At 44.8% G+C, this 16972-nt stretch overlaps 1 protein-coding gene across 4 annotated transcripts in view; it reads right to left on the bottom strand.

Annotated features, from left to right (window-relative positions):
- LOC139260068 (partitioning defective 3 homolog B-like) overlaps window positions 1-16972 on the bottom strand; it is a 1396127-nt gene that overhangs the window by 741987 nt on the left and 637168 nt on the right. For all 4 annotated transcript variants that reach the window (XM_070876196.1, XM_070876197.1, XM_070876199.1 and 1 more), the window contains one exon: window positions 13006-13134. In XM_070876196.1, the coding sequence (XP_070732297.1) occupies window positions 13006-13134 (129 nt within the window). The remainder of the gene's footprint in view (window positions 1-13005; window positions 13135-16972) is intronic.

The following is a 16972-nucleotide window of genomic DNA, read 5'->3' as shown; positions in this document are numbered from 1 at the left end:
TGAATGTTTTCTGATTGTTTATTTTTTGATTTTTGCCATTTTTTCGTGTGTTCTCTCTCCCCTCCCAGGGCCTGTATTTTCGGCGGTGATAGGCCTCGGGCTAAAGTTGGTGAGGATCGCGGTTTCCACTGCGAATCCTCATGCAACGCCGAGTTTTACCATTAGGCGCATTTTTTTTGCCAATTTTACCCCCTTAAAAAAGGCGCTGTTTTTAGTGGTATTTTTGCTGTAAAATAACGGGAAAAAAACGGTATTTCCAAGCACTGAATTTCTAGCCCTGGTTCTTTTGCCATTAACCTTAAATCTGTGTGCTCTGGCTAGCGACCCTCCTGCAAGTGGAAGCAGTTTCTCCCTATCTACTCTATCCAATTAATAATTTTATTTATACCTTTCATAATTTTGAATATATTAATTAAACTGTTCTGTTTCAAAAGTATTCTGAGTACATGCAGCGTCACAGAGATCATTTACAACAGATCATAAAAAAAACCACAACAGGACATGATTAACGACCATAACAGAACTGCTGCCTCTAACCTCACTACTCCTGCCTCACACACTGCTCCATGGTTGAAAGTCATTTTTAGAAGGAAGGCTGTCCACAATTCCACAAAAGTCTGAACTGAAAATTGAGAGCAGTGGATCAAGCAGTTGAAAGACTGAATGTGCATGCCATACCAATCAAATAAGGTCCATACCATTTTCTTAGATCTGTACTCTTCCAGTACAGAATGGTGGGGGAGGATCGGTTAATAGCCTCTGTATTGTGTACAGAACTATACACTTCAAAGTTCAGCCTTTCAAAAAAATTGAAATGAAAGTACTGAACTTAACAGCTGACATTTTTAGGTTACATCAGCTTAACGCAAGTTTAAAGAACTCTACTGTTTCAATTAACCAAATGGTGAGAAATGATGTTTCGTTGGACTCTGTTGAATTTATACCAACAGCTAGCACTGGCCATATCAGGGAAATGGCTTGGAGGAGTCTGACAGAAGAAGCTCAAATATTAAAGAGATGTGGTCACTTATATGGAGTATTTCAGTGACTGTGTCAACCTTCAAGACAGTTTGTGCTAATTCAGCCTCCTCACATACGAAGTCCTCTGAACTATTTTCTCCAATGATATTCAAATCTTTCTCACTTCTATTTGAGGATACCAAGGCAAAATTTATGACTTTGATGTCAATAATATGGAAGTCCCAGACAAGCTAAGAGCTCAGAAAGACGAGGAAGGCCTTTGAGGCATTGGCAATTAGTACTCGAGGATCATTGGGCAGTGGAGAGTTACCAATAGATTGAAAACAGGCCAATGCGGTGTTAATATTCAAATCGGTGGATAAGACCGACACGCAGGCAAATACACTCATTAGACTTGCTTCAATTTTATGCAAAATGTAGGGGAGAGAATTCCATCCCATAAGTATGGACTGGATTTAAAAAGTGCTCTAAAGATGAGAGGATAATAGTGTACTAAGCCACTGCGCTTTTCATGTCCTCCCCAAAACCTGTATAAAATGTATCACCAAAAGAAAATATTCTTGATTGAGCCAGAGAGGATTCCATAATTTTCCAAATGATGGGACCGCACCCCCCAAATTCATTTTCTTGGGCTTACTCTCAGTATCACACACTCTCCTCCCCCTCCCCGAAGTGAATGGGACAGACAGACACCTGGGTTAAAATTCTCTTTACTGAAACTATAAGGAAATTGTTATAGTTTAGTGAGTTGGTCACACCGCAGGTAAAGGTTACACAGGCAGATAGGGAATGGGTGACCATCAGGAAAAGCAGGGGAAGGAAGGTAGTGCAGGGGTCCCCTGCGGTCACCTCCCTCCAAAACAGATACACCGTTTTGGGTACTGTTGAGGGAGGTGGCTCATCAGGGGAAGGCAGCAGCAGCCAAGTTCATGGCACCATGGGTGGCTCTGCTGCACAGGAGGGCAGGAAAAAGAGTGGGAGAGCTATAGTGATAGGGGATTCTATTGCAAGGAGAATAGATAGGAGTTTCTACGGCTCCAGGATGGTATGTTGCCTCCCTGGTGCAAGGGTCAAGGATGTCTCAGAGTCACCGCAGGGCATTCTGGAGGGGGGAGGGTGAACAGCCAGCTGTTGTGGTGCATATATGTACCAACGATATAGGTAAAAAATGGGATGAGGTCCTACAAGCTGAATTAAGGGAGCTAGAAGTTAAATTAAAAAGTAGGATTGCTACCAGTGCCACGTGCTAGTCAGAATAGGAATAGCAGGATAGTTCAAATTCCTGGGACATTGGAACCGGTTCTGGGGGAGGTGGGACCAGTACAAACCGGACAGTCTACACCTGGGCAGGACTGGAACCGATATCCTAGGCGGAGTGTTTGCGAGTGCTGTTGGGGAGGGTTTAAACTAATATAGTAGGGGAATGGAAATCTATGCAGGAAGGCAGAGGCAAGTAAAAAGGGGGCAGAAGCAAAAGGGAGGAAGGAGAAAAGTAAGAGTGGAGGGCAGAGAAATCAAGGACAAAAATCAAAAAGGGCCACATTACAACATAATTCTAAAAGGACAAGAGTGTTTAAAAAAAACAAGCCTGAAGGCTCTGTGCCTCAACGCAAAGAGCATTCGTAATAAGGTGGCTGAATTAACTGTGCAGATAGCTGTTCACGGGTATGATGTAATTGGGATTACGGAGACATGGCTCCAGGGTGACCAAGGCTGGGAACTCAACATCCAGGGGTATTCAATATTCAGGAAGGATAGACAGAAAGGAAAAGGAGGTGGGGTAGCGTTACTGGTTAAAGAGGAGATTAACGCAATAGTAAGGAAAGCCATTAACTTGGATGATGTGGAATCTATATGGGTAGAGCTGCAAAATACCAAAGGGCAGAAAACGTTAGTGGGAGTTGCGTACAGACCACCAAACAGTAGTAGTGAGGTTGGGGATGGCATCAAACAGGAAATTAGGGATGCGTGCAATAAAGGTACAGCAGTAATCATGGGTGACTTTAATTTACACATAGATTGGGGTTAACCAAACTGGTAGCAATACGGTGGAGGAGGATTTCCTGGAGTGTATAAGGGATGGTTTTCTAGACCAATATGTCGAGGAACTAATGAGAGAGCAGGCCATCCTAGACTGGGTCTTGTGTATTGAGAGAGGATTAATTAGCAATCTTGTCGTGCGAGGCCCCTTGGGAAAGAGTGACCATAATATGGTAGAATTCTTCATTAAGATGGAGAGTGACACAGATAATTCAGAGACTAGGATCCTGAACTTAAAGAAAGATAACTTCAATGGTATGAGACGTGAATTGGATAGGATAGACTGGCGAATGACACTTAAAGGGTTGATGGTAGATAGGCAATGGCAGACATTTAAAGATCACATGGATGAACTACAACAATTGTACATCCCTGTCTGGCGTAAAAATAAAACGGGGAAGGTGGCTCAACCGTGGCTAACAAGGGAAATTAGGAATAGTGTTAAATCCAAGGAAGAAGCATATAAATTGACCAGAAAAAGCAGCAAACCTGAGGACTGGGACAAATTTAGAATTTAGCAGAGGAGGACTAAGGGTTTAGTTAGGAGGGGGGAAATAGAGTATGAGAGTAAGCTTGCAGGGAACATAAAAACTGACTGCAAAAACTTCTATAGATATGTGAAGAGAAAAAGATTAGTGAAGACTAATGTAGGTCCCTTGCAGTCAGAATCAGGCGAATTCAAAATGGCAGACCAATTGAACAACTACTTTGGTTCTGTCATAGAAACATAGAAACATAGAAAATAGGTGCAGGAGTAGGCCATTCGGCCCTTCTAGCCTGCACCGCCATTCAATGAGTTCATGGCTGAACATTCAACTTCAGTACCCCATTCCTGCTTTCTCGCCATACCCCTTGATCCCCCTAGCAGTAAGGACCTCATCTAACTCCTTTTTGAATATATTTAGTGAATTGGCCTCAACTACTTTCTGTGGTAGAGAATTCCACAGGTTCACCACTCTCTGGGTGAAGAAGTTCCTCCGCATCTCGGTCCTAAATGGCTTACCCCTTATCCTTAGACTGTGACCCCTGGTTCTGGACTTCCCCAACATTGGAAACATTCTTCCTGCATCTAACCTGTCTAACCCCGTCAGAATTTTATATGTTTCTATGAGGTCCCCTCTCATTCTTCTGAACTCCAGTGAATACAAGCCCAGTTGATCCAGTCTTTCTTGATAGGTCAGTCCCGCCATCCCGGGAATCAGTCTGGTGAACCTTCGCTGCACTCCCTCAATAGCAAGAATGTCCTTCCTCAGGTTAGGAGACCAAAACTGTACACAATACTCCAGGTGTGGCCTCACCAATGCCCTGTACAACTGTAGCAACACCTCCCTGCCCCTGTACTCAAATCCCCTTGCTATGAAGGCCAACATGCCATTTGCTTTCTTAACCGCCTGCTGCACCTGCATGCCAACCTTCAATGACTGATGTACCATGACACCCAGGTCTCTTTGCACCTCCCCTTTTCCTAATCTGTCACCATTCAGATAATAGTCTGTCTCTCTGTTTTTACCACCAAAGTGGATAACCTCACATTTATCCACATTATACTTCATCTGCCATGCATTTGCCCACTCACCTAACCTATCCAAGTCGCTCTGCAGCCTCACAGCATCCTCCTCGCAGCTCACACTGCCACCCAACTTAGTGTCTTCACTAAGGAAGGCATGAATAACCTCCCGAAAATACTAGTGGACCGAGGGTCTAGCGAGAAGGAGGAACTGAGGTAAATCCTTAATAGTCAGGAAATTGTGTTAGGGAAATGCATAGGATTGAAGGCCGAATAAAACCAGGGCCTGATAGTCTGCATCCCAGAGTACTTAAAAAAGTGGCCCTAGAAATAGTAGATGCATTGGTGGTCATTTACTAACATTCCATGGACTCTGGATCAGTTCCTATGGATTGGACGGTAGCTAATGTAACCCCACTGTTTACAAGAGAAAGAAAACAGGGAATTATAGACCGGTTAGCCTGACATCGGTAGTGGGGAAAATGCTGGAATTAATTATTAAAGATGTAATAGCAGCGCATTTGGAAAGCAGTGACAGGATCGGTCCAAGTCAGCATGGAATTATGAAAAGGAAATAATGCTTGACAAATCTTCTAGAATTTTTTGAGGATGTAACTAGTAGAGTGGATAAGGGGGAACCAGTGGATGTGGTGTATTTGGACTTTCAAAAGGCTTTTGACAAGGTCCCACACAAGAGATTAGTGTGCAAAATTAAGGCACATGGGATTGGGGGTAATATGTTGACATGGATAGAGAACCGGTTGGCAGATAGGAAGCAAAGAGTGGGAATAAATGGGCCCTTTTCAGAATGGCAGGCAGTGACTAGTGGGGTACCGCAAGGTTCAGTGCTGGGACCCCAGCTATTTACAATATATATTAATGATTTAGACGAAGGAATTGAATGGAATATCTCCAAGTTTGCAGATGACACGAAGCTGGGTGACAGTGTGAGCTGTGAGGAGGATGCGAAGAGGCTGCAGGGTGACTTGGACAGGTTCAGTGAGTGGGCAAATGCATGGCAGATGCAGTATAATGTGGATAAGTGTAAGGTTATCCACTTTGGTGGCAAAAACAGGAAGGCAGATTATTTGAATGGTAACAGATTAGTAAAAGGGGAGGTGCAATGAGACCTGGGTGTCATGGTACATCAGTCAGTGAAAGTAGGCATGCAGATACAGCAGGCAGTAAAGAAAGCAAATGGCATGTTGGTCTTCATAGCGAGAGGATTTGAGTATTGGAGCAGGAAAGTTTTGCTGCAGTTGTACAAGGCCTTGGTGAGACCACACCAAATTTCATCTGCCACATATCCACCTACTTCACTTGCTTGTCTGTCTTCCTGAAGTCTATCACACTCCTCCTCACTGTTCACTATATTGTGTGCAGTTTTGGTCTCCTAATGTGAGAAAGGACATTCTTGCTATTGAAGGAGTGCAGCGAGGGATCACCAGACTGATTCCTGGGATGGCAGGACTGACATACGAAGAAAGACTGGATCGACTAGGCTTATATTCACTGGAATTTAGATGAATGAGAGGGGATCTCATCGAAGCATATAAAATTCTGACGGGATTGGACAGGTTAGATGCAGGAAGAATGTTCCCGATGTTGGGGAAGTCCAGAACCAGGAGGTCACAGTCCAAGGATAAGGGGTAAGCCATCTAGGACAGAGATGAGGAGAAACTTTTTCCCCCAGAAAATTGTGAACCTATTGAATTCTCTACCACAGAAAGTTGTTGAGTCCAGTTCGTTAGATATATTCAAAAGGGGGTTAGATGTGGCCCTTATGGCTAAAGGAATCAGGGGGTATGGAGAGAAGGCAGGAGTGGGGTACTGAAGTTGCATGATCAGCCATGATCATATTTAATGGTGGTGCAGGCTCGAAGGGCCGAATGGCCTGCTCCTGCACCTATTTTCTGTGTTATGTTCAGAATAACTCCACAAGACTGTATACTGTAAGCTCCAACTGTTGTGACCTTGGTCTATTTAATGTAACTCCAGAGTGAGGAAGCAGCATGGTGGACTGCCTTTTATACCTGCTTGCCCAGGGTGTGCAGGTGACCCTTCGGTCTCCAACAGTTGCGCTCCCTGGTGGCAAGTCTTACACACTAGTAAAGTTTACATACATAACATCCACCTCCGCCCGCCCCCCCCAACCCTTATATACAAGTTATTTACAAGTTGAGGCGATCCGGGGCTCTACGTTCCCGGGTTGATTGCCTGAGTTGAAGTCCTGGCATGGGTGAGTTGGTCAGATCATTGCTGCACTGCAACGCAGCTGGTCTGAGCGGACTGTCGGGCATGGTGGGTTCATCCTCGTGGTTGACAGCGAGGTTGATTGCTGGTTGGGTGTGTGTTTGTGGATCAATGATGGTAATGTCCTCTTCAAACTGTTCTTGGTTGTCAGTGAATCGCAGTTTGGTCTGATCCAAATGCTTTCTGCATGTTTGTCCATTCAAAAGTTTGACAACAAACACTATTGCCCTCCTTAGCTAAAACAGTGCCAGCAACCCATTAGGACCATGGCCGTAGTTAAGAACAAACACAGGGTCATTAACCTCAATGCCACACGATACAGCCACGCGATCGTGGTACATTTATGCCGGTGACGCCGGGTTTCTACATGATCATTGAGATCTGGGTGGACTAAGGAGAGCCTGGTTTTGAGTGCTCTCTTCATTAACAATTCTGCAGGGAGAACACCAGTAAGCGAATGGGGTCGCATCCGGTAGCTGAGCAGAACCCAAGATAACCGGGTCTGCAGGGAACCGTCCGTCATGCATTTCAAACTCTGCTGGATAGTTTGGACTGCCCATTCCGCTTCACCATTGGATGCGGGCTTAAATGGGCCTGACATGCTTGATGCCATTGCGGGTCACGAACTCGTTGAACTCCGAACTTGTGAAACATGGTCCATTATCACTAAAAAGGACGTCGGGCAAACCATGGGTGACGAACATGGCACAGAGGCTTTCAATGGTGGCAGTGGATGTACATGATGACATTATTCTACATTCAATTCATTTAGAGTAAGCATCCACTGCTACAAGAAACATCTTTCCTAGAAAGGGGCCAGCGAAATGTACGTGATCCCTAGACCACGGTTTTGAGGGCCATGACCACAGACTCAGTGGGACCTTTCTTGGTGCATTGCTCAACTGTGAGAAAGTATTACATTTGTGTACGCATGACTCCAATTCCGAGTCAATGCCGGGCCACCAAACGTGCGACCTGGCGATAGCCTTCATCATGGCTATGCCTGGGTGGGTACTGTGTATAAACGTTTCCCTGCCTTTTTTTGGAAAAACCAAACGATTCCCCCATAGGAGACAATCCGAATGGATGGACATTTCATCCTTGCATCGGTAAAACGGCTTAATTTCATCTTGCATTTCCCCGGGAACAGCTGACCAGCTCCCATTAAGGACGCAGCTTTTTACTAGTGATAGCACAGGGTCCTGGCTAGTCCAGGTCCTGATCTGGCGAGCCATGACGGGTGACCCCTCGCTCTCAAAAACATCCATTACAAGAAGCAAGTCTGCGGGTTGCGCCATTTCCACCCCGGTGGTGGGCAATGGTAGCCGACTGAGAGCATCAGCACAGTTCTCAGTGACTGGTCTGTGGCGGATTACATAGTCATACGCAGATAATGTTAGTGCCCATCTTTGGATGCGGGATGAAGCATTGGTGTTAATACCTTTGCTTTCTGAGAACAGCGAAATGAGCGATTTGTGATCGGTTTCGAGCTCGAACCGGAGTCCAAATCGGTATTGGTGCATTTTCTTAACCCTGTATACTCATGCCTCTTTCTCAACCATACTATAGGCTCTTCCAGCCTTAGATAAACTGGACACAGATGCAACCGGTTGCAGTTTGCCTGACACATTGGCTTGCTGTAACACACATCCGATCCCGTACGAAGATGCATCACAAGCTAGTACTAAAAGTTTACACGGTCATACAATACAAGTAACTTGTTAGAACAGCTTCTGGCCTTATTAAAGGTTTTTTCTTGAGATTTACCCCAAACCCAGTCATCACCCTTGCGTAGCAACAAATGCAAAGGTTCCAGCAAAATGCTCAACCCAGGTAGAAAGTTACCAAAATAGTTGCGGAATCCCAGGAACAAACGCAGCTCCGTCACATTCTGTGGTCTGGGTGCATTCTTGATGGCCTCTATCTTGGAATCCGTGGGTCTGATGCCATCCGCCGCAATCTTTCTCCCCAAAAATTCGACCTCTGGCTCCAGGAAAACACACTTGGAGCATTTCAGCTTGAATCCCACTCTGTCCAGTCGCTTTAGAACCTCTTCCAGGTTGTGGAAGTGTTTGGTGCTGTTGTGACCAGTGATCAGGATGTCGTCTTGGAACACCACGGTGCGCGGAACCGATTTCAGCAGACTCTCCATGTTCCTCTGGAAGATGGCCGCAGCCGAGCGAATCCCAAAAGAGCATCTGTGGTATATGAACAGTCCTTTGTGCGTGTTGATGCACGTCAGTTTTTTCGAAGGTTCAGCCAGCTCCTGTGTCATGTAAGCAGAGGTGAGATCCAGCTTGGCGAACGACTTCCCCCCTGCTAGCGTTGCGAACATGTCATCCACTTTGGGTAGTGGGTACTGGTCCTGTAACGAGACTTGGTTGATCGTTATCTTGTAGTCCCCGCAGATTCTGACCGTCCCATCGCTTTTCAACAATGCAACAATTGGACTGGCCCACTCGTTGAATTCGACTGGCGATATGATTCCCTCTCGTTGATGTCTGTCCAGCTTAATCTCGACTTTCTCTCGCATCATATATGGAACCGCTCGGGCCTTGTGATGAACGGGCCGTGCATCAGGGACTAGATGGATCTGCACTTTGGCGCCTGTGAAGTTGCCGATGCCTGGCTCAAATAACAACGGGAATTTGTTTAGTACTTGGGCGCACGAGGCGTCATCCACTGAAGACAGTGCTTTGATGTCGTCCCAGTTCCATCGGATCTTTCCTAGCCAGCTTCTGCCGTCGCCTGGTACAATCCAGTGATAAATCATGCACAGTTCCATTGTACGATACCTTCACTGCCGCACTGCCAATGACTGGTATGAGCTCACTGGTGTACGTGCGCAGCTTTGTGTGAATCGGGCTTAGTTTTGGCCTTTGTGCCTTGTTGCCCCACAGTTTCTCAAAAGCTTTCTGGCTCAAAATTGACTGACTCGCCCCTGTGTCCAATTCCATAGAGACTGGAATGCCGTTTAATTTGACTTTCAACATTATCGGAGGGCTTTTGGTGGTGAAGGTGTGTACCCCATACACTTCCTCGTCAGCCTCAGGTTGAGTTGCCTCTCTTACTCGTCAGCATGATCTGCGCCGGATCGGTCATCTTCTGCCGACTCTGCCACGTGGTGAGTCACAGTACGTTTACACATTCGCTGGAGGTGTCCCATTGTTCCACAGCCCTTGCACACGTAGTGTTTGAATCAACATTGATGGTCTCTATGATTACCCCCACAGCGCCAACATGGTGTTAATGGATTCGCATTCACGCCCCACAGCTGACTCCAAGTCATCCTAGGTCTGGCCTCTACAGGCGTGTAAGGCCCTGCCATGTACATTCTGCCTGCTGAAGGCGTTATTTTATGCACAGTACTTGCCGGTGAGCTTCGATGCTGCAAAGATATCTGTTTAGTGTTATCGTTCGAGGACATGAAAGCCTCGGTATCGTGATGGCCTTGCTCAGATCTGGGGCTTCGGCAGACAGCAGTTTGCGAAGAATGACCTCGTGGCCGATTCCAAACACGAAAATGTCCCGCAACATTTCCCCCAAAAATCCAGCAAATTTGCACGGTCCCGCAAGGTGTCTTAGGTTGGTGACATAGCTCGCCACGTTCTGGCCCTCGGAGCGATAGTTTGTGTAAAAGCGATACCTGGCCATTAAGATGCTCTCCTTCAGCTTGAAATGTTCCTGAACCAGTGTGCACAACTCTGCATATGTCTTGTCCGTTGGTTTCGTCGGTGCTCGCAGATTTTTGACGAGGCCGTATGCCATGGACCCACAAACGGTGAGGAGAATCACCCTGCGCTTGACCGCGGTATCTTCCGTATCCAGCTCCTTGGCCATGAAGTACTGGTCAAGATGCTCAACGAAGGCTTCCCAATCATCACCTTCAACAAATTTCTCAAGAATACCAATGGCAGCCATAACCACGTGAAAGTTTGTGATCTGTTACTCATCGCCATTTGTTATATTCAGAATAAATCCACAAGACTGTATAATGTAAGCTCAAACTGTTGTGACCTTGGTCTCTTTAATGTAACTCCAGAGTGCGGAAGCAGCATGGTAGACTGCCTTTTATACCTGCTTGCCCGGGGTGTGCAGGTGACCCTTGGGTCTCCAACAGGTGCGCCCTCTGGTGGCAAGTCTTACACACAAGCAAAGTTTACATGCATAACAGAAATGAAATGAGGAAATAATTTGGAGGGCTCACCACTCAGAGGACGCTGACTTAGCATAAATACAGTTGGAAGATTAGTTCCTAGGTCTCAATCTAGTGCCGCTCTTCGCCCAGTAGGAAGAAGGGACACATGTTCAGCCCAGCTGAAGTGACTTGCTGTACCAAGTAAAGCCAGCATTCACACCAATAATAAATGTCATCATCCTCCGTGCTCCTGACTGCTTCTATCCTCGCACCATTGAACACAGCTGCACCATACCTTGTCTCGTTATCTTCAAAAAAAAGTTGTTCAATGGCTCTGTGGCAAGCATCATATTGAGACAAAAATCTTAGCAAAACAAAGAAAATGGATACCGCGGCTTTCAAACTCAATAAGCACGTGACCAGGAAAAGTGATTGCTCTGCAATAAATTTTAAGGAGGGAGACAAACAATGAAGAGGATGGGGAGAGACAGAGAGACTTTTTTTTAAATGCTCCTGCAGGAGATAATAAAAAAAACAGCCAAACAAAAGTCGGAAATCCTTTCCTTTCCTTCCTTCCTCGTGTAGGATTTAGCTCAGAGTAAGGTCACCCACATCTGCTGTTCACACAAATAAAATTTGGAAACAGAATGGGAGAATCTGAAGTTCATGCAAGAAGAGGCGAGAGAAAGAGAGCCATGGACAGAAAAAGCGCATAAGAATAAAGACAGAGATTCAACAAACAAGCAAGTGAATCCACAGAACAGGAGGGATCCTGCTGGGCTGCTTCAGAATCCAAAGGCACTAAGGAAAAGTTTAGGGCGATAAATGAACAAGAGAGAGAAATAAAATGAAGAGTGTGTGTGAATAAAAAGAAAAGAGAAAGGGAAGGGAGAAGAGAGAGAGAAAGAGAGAAAGGTGACCTTGATAATGCATCTAAATGTATCTTGCTTTCAGGTGCACACTGTATTTTTAGTTCTTTATCTGGAGGCACCTCTAAATAACATACTATATTTTCTAATAATTACTATATTTTCTATTAGAAATGCATTCAATACATTGCACGTCAAACTGTGAAATAAGCAGAAGGTAATAGAATGTCTGGTAATAAGTTGGAAGGCAGTAATTCGATCAGCAGTTCAGGTGATGTCATAAATCACAAAAGCAAATCTCAAGTCATTTAAAAATTTCAGCAGAACCCGGAGATTGAATTACCTCCTGAAACTCCATCATCAAACATTTGGAATTTTTCACATTATATAGTAATTTTATCCATTATGGACAAGCTGAGTACAGTACAGAATATCGGGTCGAAGTGAAACATTCATAGAGATCATCATAATAGGCAGTCCCTCGAAATCGAGGAAGACTTGCTTCCACTCTAAAAGTGAGTTCTCAGGTAACCGAACAGTCCAATATGGGAATTACAGCTTCTGTCATAGGTGGGACAGACAGTCGTTGAAGGAAAGGGTGGGTGGGGAGTCTGGTTTGCCATACACTCCTCTGCCTGCGCTTGTTTTCTGCACGCTCTCGGTGACGAGATTCGAGGTGCTCAGCGCCCTCCAGATGCTCTTCCTCCACTTAGGGTGGTCTTTGACCAGGGATTCCCAGGTGTCAGTGGGGATGTTGCACTCTATCAAGGATAACAGTAACGGGAGAGCGGAGGGATTCTAGGTCACAATGCTGCGTGGCCTGTGTTTTCCAGCAACATACTGCTGAGAAACATACATGATGAAACATACTAGCACACACGTGTGCATATCATAAAGCTATTACTACAATTTGAGTCATATGAATAGGCTATTCAGCTCCTCCAGCCCGTTCCATCATTCAGTTAGATCATGGCTGATCTATATGTTAACTCCACCTACCCGCCTTGGATCTGTAATCCTTAAAAACCCTGCCTAACAAAAATCTATCAATCTCAGTTTTTAAATTTTCATTATACCTGGATTCAATATCTTCTTGGGGGAAGAGAGTTTCAGATTTAAACTATCTCTTGTGTGAAGAAATGCTTCACACTTCTTGTATGAGTCATGTGATATATGCATAACTCCTGCTTTTTAAACAAAAAGTCAATATATATTACCAATTCTCGAGGTACGAAGATATCTTCCTGACGGGCCACCACGAGAGCAACAGTTTCTCCATGTTTAGTACTACGCAGCATAGCAACCAGCTCCTCCTGAGCCTTCCCAGTTATATCAATGCCGTTCACCTATTGGAACAATAATATCAGCAATTAACAGAACACTTACAAATGGAATAAAGTAGAGATAAACACAAGAAAAACACATCGTGAGGAAAGTGAAACACAGCTAATCCAGATTAAGTAGTTACATTTTGTCTTTTTAGGAAGAATTTAAAAAAAACATTTAAAAACTTAAAACTAAAAGAAAAAGAGATTTGCATTGACAGAGCACCTTTAACGTAGTACGGCATCCCACTCCAGAGCCATGAGCACAAAAAAAGTGCAGTACTGAGGGAGCGCTGCACTGACGGAGGTGCCGTCTTTCGGATGAGACGTTAAATCGAGGCCCCGTCTGCTCCCTCAAAGTGAACGTAAAAGATCCCATGGCCACTATTTTGAAAAAGAGCAGGGGAGTTATCCGCGGTGTCCTGGCCAATATTTATCCCTCAATCAACATAACAAAAAAACAGATTATCTGGTCATTATTACATTGCTGTTTGTGGAAGTTTGCTTGTGCTCAAATTGGCTGCCGCATTTCCCACATTACAAAAGTGACTACACTCCAAAAGTACGTCATTGGCTGAAAAGCGCTTTGAGACATCCGTTGGCCGTGAAAGGCACTATACAAATCCAAGAATTACTTTCTTTTTATTGTTGTAAGAACCCAACTACTTCACTAATGTCCTTTAGGGAAGAAACTTGACTTCCTTATCCGAACTGGCCTATATGTGATTCCAGTCCCACACCAACATGGTTGACTTTTAACTGCCCTCTGACCTGGCCTAGTGAGCTACTGAATTGTATCAAGCTGCTACAAAGAATAACAAGAATCACCAGGAGGACTGCAGCGGTTCAAGAGGTCCCATCACCGCCTTCTCGAGGAAGCTAGGAATGGGCAATACATAGCAGCCTTACCAGCGATGCCCACAACACTATAATGCATTAAAAAAAATTGCCAGCCCTCAGGTTATAGTTCACTCCCAATTCTATCTAAGCCACACTAACTCCAACAAAGGGATTCCTTTGAATGCACACAAGCATTGTGTCTAATTATCATTTTTTTAAGCAAGTAGAATACAGAATACATGAAAAAAAACCAAATCTGATAACTCTTATTTCCTGAGCAATGCATATCCTCTGTCGAGCCTCACCTCAACCTCCATCTCTCAGCCTGGATTAAATTGCAGGTCACTCCTTCCTGGTAGACTGAAGCTCAACTCTCTGTCACACATGGAGCATTTTAATTCCACTGCTGACATTGTGATGACAGTCATAAGCGTGTTGAGCGTGCTTTGGACGACAGGGGAAGATATATAATTTTGGTAATACGATGACAAGAACACTGAGACGACTAATTTGACTAGTCTTTTACCCTTTTGGCAAATGCTGTTCTTGCATTTCTCAGCAAGCAATAAAACAAAAATGAACACACAATGTATGAATGGCATGAAGGGCCTGTAAAAATGTCAGAATATTAAGCAGGTGGACAACGTGACAAGACCAGCTGTAGAAATAGTACCTTTGGCTCTTCAGTTCAGCCCTGACTTCTGCCTCTATTGTCAAGCCCTCAAGCTATTGCCAGTGCCCTTTTGGCTCAGTGTCACGAGGCATGAGGCACCACCCAGGTAGAATGGCCCCATCAAGCCAGCCATGGGACATGCTATTGACTCGATTTTGCATCCATCTCCTTGGTGCAGATTAAGATCAGGAGCTTAGCAAAGGTTTACGGTGGGGATGGTAGAAATAAAAAACGAGACTTCCAGTTCTGATCACTATCCTTGTTGAAGGAGTAATACAAAGACAGAGTCTAAGGTCAATCTAATGCCTTTCCCTCCACCCACTGTCCTTTCCATACCCCCAAAGTCAAATTAGTCTGCCAACACTCAACATCTAGGCTTACAATCGCTTCTTTAGCAAAGAAAAAAAAGAAAGACTTGCATTGATATAACAACTTTCATGACCTGAGGACATCCCAAAGCGCTTCACAGCCAATGAAGTATTTTTGAAATGTAGTCACTGTTGTAGTGTAGGAAACACGGTGGTCAAATTGCACACAGCAAGGACTCGCATACAGCAATGTAATAATGACCAGATGATCTGTTTTAGTGATGTTAGTTGAGGGATAAATATTGACCAGGACATGGGGAGAGCTCCCCTACTCTTCACAATAGTGCCATGGGATTTTTTTACATCCACCTGAGAGGGCAGAAAGGACCTGGGTTTAACATTGCATACAATAGACACCTCCAACAGTGCAGCACCCCCTCAGTCATGCACTGGAATATCAGCCTAAATTTTTATGCTCAAGTCTCTGGAGTGGGATTTGAATCCACAACCTTCTGACTCAGAGGCAAGAGAGCTACCCATTGAGCCACAGCTGACACTAGTATCAGAAAGTGTTTGGTTCCCGAATAAATCATACACCAATCAAGAGTCACCATCTTCAGAAAAGGAAGTGAGAAATGACAGAAAAAAAAGAGGATGTACATTACGGGAATACTGGCTCATTCGTAATCAGCGAGAATTTGAGTGATCGTTCTTCTCCAAAAGAGAGGTTATGAGTCTTGAAGCAAATTGTCCCCCCATGTCTAGGGTACACTAATCTTAATGCCATAGCATGTAAATTTTGACCTTTTCAAAAAAAAGGTCATTAAATACAGTGTTGCTCGGGTTTAGTGTAAATTTTTATCAGGCCAAGAAGGTTTTGCAGTGCTGGCATCTCATCTGGATGGTCCTAGGCTTTAACCCAAATGCTTTCTTTCCCAAAACACAAACCTGTAATTGGAGGATGAAGGCAAAGAATAGAAAAAAAACAAGTACACACCATAATCTCACTCCACATGGCAGTCCTTACTGGTGAACTGATACAGTGAGCAGTGAGGCTAGTTCACCAGAGAGGACAACACAGCTGAGCCCCAAACTTGTGCTCATGTAACACCCACACACAACCACGTTCCAGAAAATGCCACTGTTAAGCAATTAAGGGTGGAAACCCAAACTTTGCCCTTCTCCCTAACCGAGTGTCAATGAAACCAACTGTATCACCCCAACTGCACCCAGCGATCAGCTAACTTTTTTTTATTCATTCATGGTATGTGGCCATCATTGGCAAGGCCAGCATTTATTGGTCAACCCTATTTCTTTCAGAAGTTGGTGGTGAGCTGTCTCTTGAACCGATGCATTCCGTGTGGTGAAGGTACTCTCAAAGTGTTATTAGGGAGGGAGTTCCAGGATTTTGAGCCAGTGATGAAGAAACAGCAGTATATTTCAAATCAGGATGGTGTGTGACTTGAAGGGGAACTTGCAGGCGATGGTGATCCCATGCGCCTGCTGCCCTTGTCCTTCTAGGTAGTAGAAGTTGCGGGTTTGGGAGGTGCTATTGAAGAAGCTTTGATGAGTTGCTGCAATACATTTTGTAGATGGTACACACTGCAGACACGGTGCACCGGTGGTGGCGAGAGTGAATGTTTAAATTGGTGGATGGATTGCCAATCAAATGGTCTGCTTTGTCCTGGATGGTGTCGAGCTTTGGAGTGTTGTTGGGGCTGCACTCATCCAGGCAAGTAAAAAATATTCCATCACACTCCTGACTTGTGCCTTATAGATGGTAGAAAGGCTTTGGGGAGTCAGGAGGTGAGACATTCGCCACAGAATACCCAGCCTCTCACCTCTTATACCCACAGTATTTATGTTGCTGGTCCAATGGTGACCCTCGAGATGTTGATGGTGGGGGATTTGACAATGGTAATACCGTTGAATGTCAAGGGGAGGTGGTTAGACTTTCTCTTGTTGGAGATGATCATTGCCTGGCACTTGTGTGGCACAAATGTTGCTTGCCACTTAACAGCCTAAGCCTGAATGTGGT

Source organism: Pristiophorus japonicus, chromosome 3, assembly GCF_044704955.1.
Source record: "Pristiophorus japonicus isolate sPriJap1 chromosome 3, sPriJap1.hap1, whole genome shotgun sequence".
NCBI classification, from domain to species: domain Eukaryota; kingdom Metazoa; phylum Chordata; class Chondrichthyes; family Pristiophoridae; genus Pristiophorus; species Pristiophorus japonicus.
Note: the sequence above shows the minus strand (reverse complement) of the source record. Positions and strands in the feature narration are given on the sequence as shown.